The 14,383-nt window shown below is 33.0% G+C and overlaps 2 protein-coding genes across 4 annotated transcripts in view; one reads left to right on the top strand and one right to left on the bottom strand.

Annotated features, from left to right (window-relative positions):
- The window catches only part of ncs1b (neuronal calcium sensor 1b), an 88,716-nt gene extending 87,333 nt beyond the window's left edge, over positions 1–1,383 (bottom strand). For both annotated transcript variants that reach the window (XR_015497076.1, XM_087263335.1), the window contains exon 1: positions 1,265–1,383. The gene's annotated coding sequence lies outside the window, so the exon portion shown is untranslated. The remainder of the gene's footprint in view (positions 1–1,264) is intronic.
- Positions 1,384–5,747: 4,364 nt separating this feature from the next.
- On the top strand, positions 5,748–13,906 carry LOC147835718 (Rieske domain-containing protein). Of its 2 annotated transcripts, XM_087264890.1 has the most exons (5): positions 5,748–6,101; positions 8,192–8,380; positions 9,190–9,224; positions 10,447–10,576; positions 12,607–13,906. In XM_087264890.1, the coding sequence occupies exons 2-5, from the start codon at positions 8,206–8,208 to the stop codon at positions 12,621–12,623; spliced, it is 357 nt and encodes a 118-aa protein (XP_087121016.1). In that variant the 5' UTR covers positions 5,748–6,101; positions 8,192–8,205; the 3' UTR covers positions 12,624–13,906. The 2 variants fall into 2 exon arrangements, with proteins under 2 accessions (XP_087121016.1, XP_087121015.1); XM_087264889.1 differs by lacking the exon at positions 12,607–13,906 and having other exon boundaries at positions 10,447–12,468.
- Positions 13,907–14,383: the final 477 nt, after the last annotated feature.

Genomic DNA, 14,383 nt, shown 5'->3' with positions numbered 1-14,383 from the left:
TTTGCATGTTCTCCCCATGTTCGTGTGGGTTTCCTCCAGGTGCTCCTATTTCCCCCACAAATGTGGTGTAGGTAAATTGGGTAAGCTAAATTGTCCCTAGTGTATGAGTGGGAATGTGAGAGTGTGGCGGGAAAGGCATCTGCAGCGTAAAACATGCTGGATAAGTTGGCGGATCATTCCGCGGTGGCGACCCCTGATTAATAAAGGGACTGAGCCGAAAAGAAAATGAATGGAAAAAATGTGATATCACACAATTATTAAAATTTTACTCAAACCCCACACCTAATCTAGTAAATGCAGAGAACGTGAGAGTTTTTGAGTGTTCTTTTAATGTTATTTCTCTTTTTTCTGAAGCTGTAGTAGCCTACACACACATGTACAGGGTGTGTTTTGTATGCTACGGCTACTAAAAAAAATAATAATAATGTAATAAATCTCTTGGCAGCATGGTGGCGCAGTGGGTAGCGCTGTCGCCTCATAACAAGAGAGTCACTGGTTCGAGTTCTGGCTGGGTCAGTTGGCATTTCTGTGTGGAGTTTGCATGTTCTCCCCATGTTCGTTTGAGTTTCTTCCGGGTGCTCTGGTTTCTCCCACAATCCAAAGACATGCAGGATATTTAAATAAAATAAACTAAATTGGCCGTTGTGTATGTGTGTGAATAAGTGTTTATGGGTGTTTCCCTGTACTGGGTTGCAGCAGTAAAGGCATCTGCTGTTTAAATATGATGGATAAGTTGGCAGTTCATATCACTGTGGAGACCATAAATAAAGCCACTAGGTGATGAATGAATGAATGAATCTCTTATTTGTTGTATGCCGAAGTTAATGTCTTTAAGAAATAATTGTGAATAGCTACTAGGCTACACGTTTCTTATAATACGAAGTGGACAAAATAGGAGCGTTGTAGGCTTTCGATGAAACGACGTACTGTACGCTCATTCAAACGTTAATAACGCACTGTGTACCTGTCAAACGCAAACGTGCACGCGTTTGACAGGTACACAGAGAACGCCGGCCATCACAGCAAATCGATGAAACTAGGACAGCATCTAAACATAACTGGGGTAAATAAACATACCTCTGGTTTACAAACATCTTTGATTGAAAGCTTAAACTTTTCAGCGGTGAAACTTGATAGATGACTGGTTGTTTCCTTAACGGTACATGAGGGCATCTTGCCATCAAGCTACGTGTCACATAAGCCCTTCAGCAGTGTCTGTTAACGCAATGTTTTTCAATGAAAGTCAACGTCACATGAGACTCACCGAGCTGTTGTTTGTCTTTCTCATTCACAGATGGCTCTCTGTCAGGTTGTGTTTGGCTTTTCCTCCTGCTGCCTCTCTGGGTGTCTGTAACCTTCTTTCAGACGGGACTGTTCTCTACTCGAAGTCTCTCCAGAGGCTGGACAAACTAAACTCACCGCCTGCCGTTAACCCTTCAGCCTTCAGTTTCTCTGGAATGAATGTCTTCTACTACAGATAATAATAATAATAATAATAATAATAATAATAATAATAATAATAATAATAATAATAATTAGTGATTGTTAATATTTTTAGTAGTTTGGGTCAGTAAATCGTGTAGCTACTTTGCTTAACGGATTCATTTAAGCCACAAAATAAAAGCAATGTTTTCTCTAATTTGCTGGAAACATGCTAATCATTATGATTTAACACTGTGCTAACATAATAATGGCATGATTCTAAAACAGCAGCAGATGGTGTGTTGCTCCTGAACAAGCTATTTCATTCATAACACCTCCTACAGTAGCATCTTGAGAGTGAATGGTAACTTTTGGCTCCATGATTAGTGGAAAGCCATCTCGTAATAATAATAATACTGAGATTATGCACACATGCACAGTCAAAACTGCCAAGCAATGCGTATTGTATTTGGCACTCTGGTGGTTGACTCCGGCCCCTTCACCATCTGTTACTGGCTATATCAAGCTCACAGTTTCATATGAACCCAAAGCATTAATTAGCTGTACAGTTTTACAAATACACCCTCATTTAGGTCTTTGATTGCTTTTCACGGTTGCCTGTGCCATCAAGCTGATTCCATTGGTTAGTTTCTAATGCAATGAAATGCAATGCAATTGAGTAGTGGAATCTGCATATACAGTGTTGTGAAAAGGTGTTACTGATTTCCCTTACTGATTTATTTATTTATTTATTTATTTATTTATTTATTGTATGTTTGTCACACTTTAATGTTTTAGATCATCAAACTAATCTAGATATTAGATATATAAATTTTTATATTTAAATATATTAACAAATTTAAATATTTTAAAACATCATGCAGTTTTCAAAATTAAGTTTTTAATATTAAGGAATATAAAATTACACCTTGTGTGAAAAAGTGTTTGCCTACTAGTTGGGCCACCCTTAGCAGCAACATTTACAATCAAGCAATTTTGAAAACTTACAATGAGTTTGTTACAGCACTGCAAAGGACTTTTGGCCCACTCATCTTTGTTGAACTGTTGTAATTCAGCCATACTGGAGGCTTTTTAAGCATAAACTGCTGTTTTAAGGCCATGCCACAGCCTCTCAATTGGATTCAGGTCAGGACTTTGACTACACCACTACAAAGCCTTCATTTTGTTTACATTCAGTCATGGACATGCTGGTGTGCTTTGGATCATTTCCCTGCTGTAGAACCCAAGTGCGCTTCAGCTTGAGGTCATGAACACATGGCCAAACCTCCTTTGGGATATTTTGGTACACAGCAGAATTCATGGTTCTATTTATCACAGCAAGTCTTCTAGGTCCTTGAGCAGCAAAACAGTGTCAGGCCATCACACTACCACCACCACATTTTACTTTTGGTTTGATGTTCTTTTTTTAAAATGTGGTGTTACTTTTAAGGCACACATAATGGGACACACTCCTTCTAAGAGTTTAAAACTTTGCCTCGTCAGTCCAAAGAGTATTTTCCCAAAAGTCTAGATGTTTCCCGCAGAACTGGGACAAGCCTTTATGTTGTTTTTGCTCAGCATTGATTTTTGTCTTGGAACTCTGCCATGCAAACCATTTCCTGTCTTATGGTGGAGTCATGAACACTCATCTTAACTGAGACAAGTGAGGCCTCCAGTTCTTTGGATTATGTTCTGGATTTTTTTTATGTTTATTTTTTATTTTTTTGTGACCTCTTGAATGAGTTGTCACTGTGCTCTTGGGGTAATTTTGGTCAGCCGGTCACTCCTGGAACGATTCTCCTCTGTTCTAAGTTTTTGCCATTTGTAGTGGCTGCAGTCCCAAATCTTTAGAACTATTTTATAGCCTTTTCCCAACTGTTGGATCTTAGATATTAGCTTTCTCAGTTGTTCCTGAATTTGGTGGGATCTCACCATGATATATATCTTTTAAGGATAATTTGGTCTACTTCACTTTAGGCAGGTCCTTCTTAAGTGATTTCTTGATTTCAAACAAGATTTGGCAGCAATCAGGCCTGGATGTGGCTAGAGAAATCGAACTCTGGTATGATAAACCAGAGTAGTATTGTGTTGTAACAGGGGCAAACATATTCATGTAGTTTTGGATTTTGTTTCCCTTTAATTTGAAAAAACTTCATTTCAAAACTGCATAATGTGTTTACTTGTGTTATCTTTGACTAATATTTAAACTAGTTTGATGATCTGAAACAATAAAGTGTGATAAATATGTAAGTGGCAAAAACTAATTCACACCTATAGCGCATATTTTTATTTTTAGTTAATAAGTTATTATAAGGGAATGCGCGCACAAAGCTAAGGAATTATCTTATTTTTCACTCTTGCTGGTCTCTGATGTAAATAAAACATCCTCTTTTTTAATTCCCATGGTGTTAAGTAGCTGTTAAAAGCAACATTTGGCCTTTGGAAAAATCTGGGTTAATGCATTCTCAGTTAGTCATGGAGGAGGGACATCAAAGGCTGCTTTTAAATGTTTACACCCAAACGCATCAAGTCAAACGATAAAATGCATTTTTTAAATTAATCTACAAGGAGTGGAATTTTAAAGTAGACAGGTCTTTCATGATAGGGCGGGGGTCTTCTTAATTGACTCACAGTAAGTTATGATTTCATCCTTGTACATTTAAGCCTATAGCTGTCAATGCACCACCACCTATAGCAACCACCCATGCAGGTAAACATCCGTTTTGGCCTGATTTAGAGTTTCAAAACCTTGTATTTACTGATTTTATGTATTGATTTTCATATATTTATTTTCACATATTTATTTTCAGACAGATTTCAGGCTTTAGCTTAGCTTATCTAGAAATATACATTTTCTATTAAAGCAATAGTTCCTAAAAAATTCTGTCATAGTTTACTCATCTTGTCACAAAACCTGTTTGGGTTATTTTTATTTTATTTTATTTTATTTTTTTCTTGAATACAAAAGAAGATAATTTGAAGAATGTTAGAATCTGGTAACCATTGGCTTCCATAGTTTTTTCCTATAGATGTCAGTGGTTACCAGTTACCATTCATTCATTTCCTTCAGCTTAGACCTTTTATTCATCAGGGGTCGACACAGTGGAATACTGTCCTTGTTATATTGTGAGCTCAATTTTTAGCTTTTTTTTTTCGTTTTTTTATTTTCTTTCTTAGTATCTATCATTTAATCTGTCCTTGAAACACACTGTAATTCGAATGTTTCACGATTGTGATAACAAAACTATGCAAAAAGCATGACGGTGTATTATAAAGGAAGAAATCCTCGTGAACATCGACCTTAATTGATTCTGAACTTCACAGGACATAAACAGACGGTCATTTCTTTTTAACTAGGTTGCATTTAAATACGTATCAACAGCACCCCCCATTGGTCTTGGGTTGAATTCTGTTAACATGGTCAATTTATGAGCTTACTTGTTTATTCAATTAGACATATGGGCTTTAGATATGAAATATAGGGAAGACATTTCCCGTTACATAATATAGTTGAGTTTAACTTTTATTCAGCCTTTATGCCCAAAGGCCATACTGAAGGACGTAAATGTAATAGCCTATTAATAAATATATTTATATATTTGGAAAATAATATTTTTCTGTTAGTGACATTATTTTGTATCATTTATTTGTTTACTTGACATATGTTTATTTCCTCATGTATTTAGCCAGTCATTAAATTATTTTTCATCATTTTCATTACAGTATTTTTTTAATCACATTTAAATGATTTATTGATGTAAATAAAAATATAGGCATATTTCATTGTCTTATTGAATCATTGTTTACAAAAAACATTTTTGGATTTGTTAGATTATTTTACTTATTTAATTACATAATTTATTTTTACAGGCGTGTTTAATTATTTATTGTATAATAATATAAAACTGACTATTTATTTTACATTTATCTTCATTATTTCAAGTAATTAATTTATAATAATTTTTTTAAAGGAAATAAATATACATATACATATAATATACAAATACATATGTATACATATGTATGTATGTATGTATGTATGTATGTGTGTGTATATATATATAATATTATTGCAAATATTAAATACAACAATAATAATAATAATAATAATAATAAAACGCATTAATAATAGGTCATACATTTTTCACAGCAAATCTCTTTATATTATAAATTATTCAGGTGCCTTTTACATTTTAAAACATTTCAAAATGAATATATATGAGAAAAGTAAATGTGTAGCTTTAAAAAAACAGAAAGAAAGAAAATTAACGTTATTCATACACGGTCTAAACTTTTATTTTGAAACCCTATAACCGGAAATATTTACACCGTGCATTGTTTCATTTCGTAGTTTCCTTGCTAAATATTTACGTGTGATTCATTCCACCTATCTAGTAAATTACACATTTCTAAAATTGTGACAGCTGTCATAGAGTATTACCACGTGTTGAAAGTTGCATTTTAACTATATGTTCAGAGTACCCGTTACGCTTAAAGTGTTACGCTTTAATTTGTGATCTGCATATGACGACACTATAACATTTGACCAAGTTACATGTATTAAAATTACCCAAGGATCTCATAAAACGTAGACTGGGCTTCTGGAGAGAGGAAATGTCATCAGGGAGGCGGGAGAATAAAACAACGTTACAAAAACAACAGCTAACCAACTACATAAGGTAAGGTAACTAGTTACCCCGTTAACCCACTGCTCTTCAAAGTCACGTGATGACATGCGCACAAAGCATAAACTAACGAGTAGTACAATATGCTTTCATGTGAGCGAAGAGCTTAGAATGATGATTCTATGCTCTTTGATGTGAGTAACACCACAGAAGTTCAGATTTTATAGTGGCTTTTGGCTTTGCAAAATGTATTTATGTTTTATGACAGCAGTGAAGGTTTATCTGGCTATTTGATTTCATTTATTTTCATTTATTTATTTTCAAACACAAATATCATACATATAAATTCTTTAACAAAAAAAAAAATAAAAAAAACAAGCTTATTATTTTTCCACCCCGTGACCACACACATAATTCGTCTTGTGATTCCAGTTGTACATTTACATTTTATAACATAGACACAAAAATACATAGTACTGCAAACAGCCATTAATTGAAATTTCATCATACCTTTCTCATTTTATTCTTTTTCAATCACTTCTAATCATTATTATATTCCTTTAACAATATACATTTATGCAACTTTTTAAATTGATCAATATCCTGACATTGTTTGAGAATCTGTTCCAGACTGTTTCATAATTTTATAACCACATACAGACATACACAAACTTTTTAAAGTTGTCCTTGTTTTCAACCTCCTAAAATGTTGTTCTTCTCTCAGATTATATCCCCCTTGTCTTTCTTCAAAAAACCTTTGTATCCATTTCAGAAGTAATGTTTTCCTAGCTTTAAACATAAATTGTGCTGTTTTAAATTTAACCAAATCATTGAACTGAAGTATTTTCAATTTAGAAAATAAATTATTTGTATGCTCCAAATACCCCACATTTTATATCAGTCTAATGACTTTTTTCTGCATTATACATAAGCATCGAAGTTAGATTTCAACACAAAAGTTTTCAGTGCTTTGTGTGAGTGTTTGGGAAACATTGACTTTGAACAAAAAATATCGACATTGTATTGCTGCTCTTTTGGGCCTTACAAGAAAACCACCTTAAAAAACAGCCAACAAATTATGTTGCTTTGAAGTTTATTTCAATTCAAGTTTATTTGTATAGGGCTTTTCACCATAATTATTGCTTTAAAGCAGCTTCACAAAAGGATCACATTATTGCATTACGGTCAAAATCAGAAAAAATTAAGGCTATTAGTTAATATAATTTTATTAGTTACTAATAACTTTAACTAATTACTTATAACTTTATCATTTAAAGTTATTATTCTGTATGTGAACAAAATGAACCTGCAGTTATTTAGTATATACACTAGCTGACAAAAGTCTTGTCGCCTATGCAAGTTTTAGGAACAACACATGATAACTTGACTTCTAGTTGCTCATTTGGCATCTCTGTAATGACTCATGTAACTTATTAATAAAGTCATCTGGAATGGCAAAGAAAGTGTTCTTGCAGGACTCCTAAAGTTCATCAAGATTCTTTTGATTCATCAATGCCGTCTTCTCCATCTTACACCAGATATGCCCAATAATGTTCATTTCTGGTGACCAGGCTGGTCAATCCTGGAGGACCTGAAGTATGAGAAGGAGTGCTATCCCCATACTGAAAGTAACCCCAAACCATGATTTTTTTCTTCCCCAAACTTGACTGATTTCTGTCAGAATCTTGGGTCCATGTGGGTTCCAATGTGGAATATGATGATTGGGATGCAGTCCAACAGATTATTCATCAGAAAAATCTGCATTTCCAAATGATCAACTAGAAGTTAAGGTATTATTTGTTGCTATTACTCCTGAGATCAACAATAAGACTTTTGTCAGGTAGTGTAGTTCATGTCTATGTGTACATATTCAGTAATGTGTATTTGTCTATTAAGTGTATGTGTTGTCCATGAAGTCCTCAAATGGTTCATATCATCAAGTTTGCTTTTATAATTAAGTGGTCTGTGAGGGTTATGTTAAAGTAATATGGTAGGGTTAGGGGTTGAAAGATGATTACCTCAGTTAAATTATCATGACGCCTTTAGGAAAGTAGACACAAAAACTGCCTTTGGTTGTGTGTGTTTGTATTTATATAGATGAACTTGCACAATTTTGATGGTGTATGTTTTGAACTATTTGACAGTGACAAAGGAGTGGATGAAAAACATGAGCTCTGATGAAGATGTGCCGGCTGCATCTAAACCTTCTCATCTCATAGGGAAGAAAGAGAACATCATTAAAGCCAGGCGAGTGGTGAAGTCCATTGGAGGAAGAGATGTTCTGGTGATTTACCACCAGGGCCACTTCTATGCTATTGATGCCCGCTGCTATCGTAAGTTAAAGCAAACTATTTTTAGGGTACAGTTCAGGACCCATTTAAGAGGCATCAGAAAAATCTTTTTTGCTTATATCAGGTCACTCAAAGTTTTTTTTTTTTTTATGGTTTATGGTACGTGAGGAAGCATTTGTGGTTGGAAAAGCTAATTAATAAAAAAAAATGTCTGTAAATTGATAACACATTAACGTTCCATCTTAAATATTACACTAAAAAACATTTTAATTCATGTTCTTTTTATTGTAAACATAACAGCAAACATGTATGTTTTTATCACAAGAAAAATTTCAATTGAAAATTTAATTGAAAGCAGTATTTCACTTGTTTGTTTTTATTGCTTGAAAGCCATTTTTTATGTTTTTTTTTTTTTTATATTTTATATTTATTCATATAAGAGTCAACAAGATACAAGTAACAAAATTGAATTAGAAACTGAAGTAGAGGTCTACATTCCGACCAGATTTCTGCGGCGCGGCAATAAATGTCTGAATAAAGCGCGGGAGCGGTCGGTAACTCTTGTACTCTGGTTTATCTCACCTGAGTTCAATTTCTCTAGCCACAACCAGGCCTGATTGGTGCCACATCTTGTTTGCAATCCAGAAATCACTTAAGTGGGACCTGCTTGACAAAGTGAAGTAGACCAAAAGTTCCTCAAAACATTCTATACTTATAGATATCATGAACACAGACTGAAAAACTAATATCTAAAAATTTAGGCACCTTTAGTAACATTTCACTTTTTCAGATAATATATTGTGCTGTACTGTTGTAAAACTATATATAAATAACATTTTGTTTGCCTGCAGACTCTGGAGGTCCACTTCAGGAGGGAGATATAGAGGTGAGTTGTAGATATTTAAAAATACAATTGAAACCAGAAGTTTACATACACTCTAAAAAAAGGAACAAAACTATTTTTTTTAAATGTCTGATGTTAAATCATACTAAACGTTTACTATTTTAGGTCCGTTATGATTACCTAAATGATTTACATTTGCTAAATGCCAGATTAATGAGAGAATTTTTTTTTTTTTTTTGAGAATTTTTATTAATTTCTAGACAGTCAAAAGTTGACATACATTTCCTTGATATATTTTTAGCTTTGCTTTTAAACTGTATAACTTTGGTCAAATGTTTTGGGTATTGTTCCACAAGCTTCTCACAATAGTTTGAAGGAATTTTGGCTCATTCCTCTTGACATAATTGGTGTAACTGAGTCAGATTTTTTAACTCTGCTCGCAAATTTTCTGTACGATTGAGATCAGGGCTTTGTGATGGCCACTCTAAAACATTCACTCTGTTGTCCTTAAAGCACATTTTAACTAATTTGGCAGTATGCTTAGAGTCATTGTCTGTTTGGAAGACCCATATGTGGCCAAGTTTTAATTTCCTGGCTGATGTCTTGAGATGTTGCTTCAGTATTTCTACATAATGTTTGTATGCTGTGAAGTGGATCAGTCATAGTTGGGATGGTGTTCCATGGCTTGTAAGCTTTCCCCTTTGTCCTCAAAATGTAACACTGGTCATTATGGCCAAACAGTTCAATCTTAGTTCCATCAGACCTCAAGACATGTCTCCAAAAATTATTCTTTTTCCCAGTGTAATTTAGCAAATTGTAATCTGGCTTTATTTTTTTTCGATTCTGGCTTGTTGATTTTCCCATGTTGTCTCAAAAGGAAGCAGTGTGTTTGAGGTTTTCCTCAAATACTATTCTACAATTCTGCCTCCAATGAACTCAAATGTTGTCAATTAGCCAATCAGAAACATCCAAACCCTGACACCATCATCTGAGCCTTTTCAGAGGCATAATAATGTTATTGTATGTAAAGTTGACTTTCAAGAAAAGTTATAACAAATTTTCATAAAATATCTCATTATTCTGCTACTAAGCATAAAAGAAACAAATATGATAATCCTAATCCTAACTTACCTAAAAGAGAAACACATTAACATCTGACCTTTTTAAATGGTTATTTTGCTTGACTGTATGTAAACTTCTAGTAATAACTGTAGAAGACACAAATCTACTTCAACTTTTTGATGCTTTGTTTTTTGCGTTGAAGGATTTTGATGGACGGACATGCATTGTGTGCCCATGGCATAAATACAAAATTACATTAGCTGAGGGTGAGGGTCTCTATCAGGCTGTGGACCCTACTGTGAAGCCTCTGAAACCAACCTGGTGCTCTAAAGGTATTAAACAAAGAATCCACACTGTGACCGAGTCTAACGGAGACCTGTTCCTCACCCTAAATGACTGTGCAGGGGCCGTTGACTCTGATTTCTATCAAACCGAGAAATACAGAGACACTTTTTTGAAAAAAGGAGTGAAGAAAACAAATTGACCTCTTCAGAAGACACAAAAATCTCTCTGGTCTCAGTTGATCTGCAGGAGGAGATTAATGTGTTCATCGAATATTGTTCTACTTTTGAAAATCTACTAAATCTTTACTAAAGGCTTGTCCAGCTTAGTTCTAACTGGTCTGAGCTAGTCTTACGATCATACAAGTTGACTGACCATTAACATTTTTCCAAAAAACAGCCTGACAACTTTTAACAGGCATAACCACGTTGCTGTTTTTCATGCACAACACTGCACGTTTCATGTTTCTTTTTTCACGTGAGACGTTGTTCTAATTTGACAATTAGTGCCCTGCAAAGATGACTCTGCAAGCAACACATTAATGATAAAAATGGATCTGTACGTGGAATAGAAAATTATAAAAGTGATTTCCTTTCCTTAAAGTATTTAGCACATACAAATGTTTATGTGCACATAATATAGTCCTGCAAAACCAAGAGCATTGCTTAGCCCTATAATACACTTTAACTCAGCTACATGTCAGTATGAGGACTAGTCAGATTGAAAAGCAAATTATGTAAAATGAAGGCTTCACTGTTCATAAGTGACTTTTTTTCAGTACTTTTGAGAATTACAACCTAATATATTTTTTTAAAAAGAAAAATAATCAAAGGTCACCAATGGTGATATAAAAAACATAATTCAGTGAACTTTTGATTTGTTTGTTAAGAAATAAAATATTGTTTTTTTATTGACATGTAAAGTGTTTTGTTTTTATTAATTATTATTAAAGAAAACTTTCTGTCATGTTCAGATGTGTTTTTAATTAAATTTTTGTGCTATTCACAATGTTTTTTTTATTTATTATCCAAGCAATTTTACATTTTTGAGATTTTTGTTTCATATTAAAACTTTGTATTAGTTAGAGAAATAAAGATCTTATATAAATGCTTCAACAAACTAGACTTAAAAAAACAAAAAATGTTTGCCTTTGCCAAAATGTAATAAACACGATATACTCAAAGTATGTACAGTTGATATCAGATTTATTAAACCCCCTGTAAATATTTTCCAAATGATGTTTAACAGAGCAAGAGAATTTTCACAGTATGTCTGACATAATTTTTTATTCTGGAGAAAGCCCTATTTGTTTTATAAATCGGCTAGAATAAAAGCAGATTTAAAATATTTTAAGGACCAAGCCCCAAAAAAGATTGATTGATTGATTGATTGATTTATTGATTTATTGATTGATTGATTGATTGATTGATTGATTGATTGATTGATTGATTGATTGATTGATTGATTGATTGATTGATTGCGGCATTCATTTTTAGCTCCACTTATGAAAAACAGTCTGATTTTAGAATTGAAATGTGAATATTCATCCTATGAACCAGACTCGTTACTTTTTAAAGTATGTTATATAAACTCAATGATTAAACTGCCGTAGACCAACCATAGACTTAGGTGGTTGTCATAAATTGTAGACTTAAGTGACTGAGGGAGCACTTTGATCGTCATAGTTGCATAAAATATTCATCAGGCATAGATATAAATAGCATCAGATGCTTGTGAGCTGTGAATGTGTTTGTAATTTATCATTTAATAGAATATTTGTATTTATTAGAAGGGTTTTTAAAGTTGTATGTTGTCTTTTGTTGGTATTGATGTACAGAGGATCTCTTTTTTTAAAAACAAATTTGTCCCAAGGGAGTCAACAAATTATCATAAGTGTATGAACCACATCTGTAAATAAAACTAAATGTTTGATTTTATCTTATATCAGCTTTTTTAGTTGTATAGTGAATGTTTGTTTTGGGGTGGATTGACCATAAAATAAAACACATACAGTTTTTTACAAGTGGATGGTATAAGTGAACCAAAAGAAAACGCATAATGTTTTTATTTTACCATGCAGGTCTGCCAGTTATGTAACTCATCGGCCCATCACAGCTCAACTCACTCCTTCAGGCACATGCTTTCTTTGCATGGGGTATTTATTTGTGTGTATGTGTGTGTGTGTGTGTGTGTGTGTGTGAGCGAGGTGTTCACATGTGGGGACAAAATGTCTCACAAGAATAATACCAAACATTTTTTTTTATCTTATAGGATTGTTTTGTTAATCCCAGTGAAATAAACAGCGTGTAATTATTCTAAAAAAAAAAAAAAGGAAAGTCCTCATAAAACATTGAAAAATTGAAGTGTTTATGTGTATCTCTTGTATTCCTGTTGTTGTGGGGACCACATATCCCGTACAATAGCAATACCAGTAAATTTGAACCCTGTTGGTACTTTTTTTTGGTCCCTATATCGAAAATTGCTTATAATTCACACGGAATTAAGTATTTTGAAAATAAAAATGCTGATTGTTTCCTGTGAGGTTTTGGGATTAAGTGGGATATGTACAGTTAAAAACCTATTAAGTTAAGTGGTCCCCATAAAGATAGCTGTACATGTGTGTGAAGACATTTGTAAAATTAATTAAATAAGACAATTATCATTTTTTTATATTATTGTAAAGATTTTGAATTTTCTAATAGTTAAGGCTTGATAATATTATACACATCCATATAAAATAGAATAATCAATGTCAACATAGCTGTTTTAAATAGTTCTGAGAACCAAATGTCAATGTATGTATTGATGTATCTCAAAAACATGACATTTAGTGACATTTAGTCTGCTTTTGCTATAGCAAAAAAGACTTCTAAATCAGCCAAAACATGCCTTTATTTAAATATTTTTTGCACAAGTTTCTGTGAGAAAATACAGGTAACCTGTTATTAAAGCAACAGAAATTTATTCAATATCCTCACACAATAGTGAAGCAAACATGTGTATAATGGGGGCTTAATTGAAGAAAGAGAGCAGAAATGTGTGTATCCAAGTCTGGAAATGTTGTGTATACAGTAGGCTATATCATGTGTTTAAAAACCCTTAGAACAGTCACATTTGTCCTAAAAACTCAATTATTTAACAGCAGCTTGTTAAATAATTGATTAATTAACAACTTTTTTTTTTATTTCTTGCACGTATTTGCACATTTCTGGATTGTTTTATATTTAGGGTATTTGTACACTGGAAAAAATTATGTGTGCAAAATTGTTGCAAACATGTTATGTGTTGAATGTAAACAAACGAATTAAATGTAATAATATTCAACTTAATTTGTTAAAATTCAGGCCAAATAAATGGTTTACAACCACTTATCTAAAAAAAATTGATAAATCCAATGAATCATCTTTGAATCATTGTTTTCAGCGTGTAGGGTAAAAATGTATTTATAAATTCATTTAAAATATATTTGAAATATGATTAACATTTGAACATGTTTGATCCACTTTAAATGTTGACCACTGTATATAATCTCCGTATATTTCAGTCACATTCAAGAGTAACATTAAGAAAATCTTTATTTGCACATCAACCAATCAGCATGCTTAAAATATCATTGAAATGATCATAATCATTTCAGATTAACATTAAAAAATATATCCTATTTTATGAGAATGCTGTAAATTAAAATCTACCTTTTACGCTTTAAAAACACGTTTACATTCCTTTTTTTAAACCATTTTGAATCTCTTGTGTGTGTGGAATAGCGTTAAACGTGACTTGTGCTGACAGACTAAAGTAATAATGTTACGCAACCTTGCAAAGAGCTGCGGGCTCTGCCCACTTCATGTCATGATGAT

Source organism: Danio rerio, chromosome 8 (assembly GCF_052040795.2).
Source record: "Danio rerio strain M-AB ecotype USA chromosome 8, GRCz13ab, whole genome shotgun sequence".
NCBI lineage: Eukaryota > Metazoa > Chordata > Actinopteri > Cypriniformes > Danionidae > Danio > Danio rerio.
The sequence above is the reverse complement of the archived record's forward strand: the minus strand, read 5'-3'. Positions and strand labels throughout refer to the sequence as shown.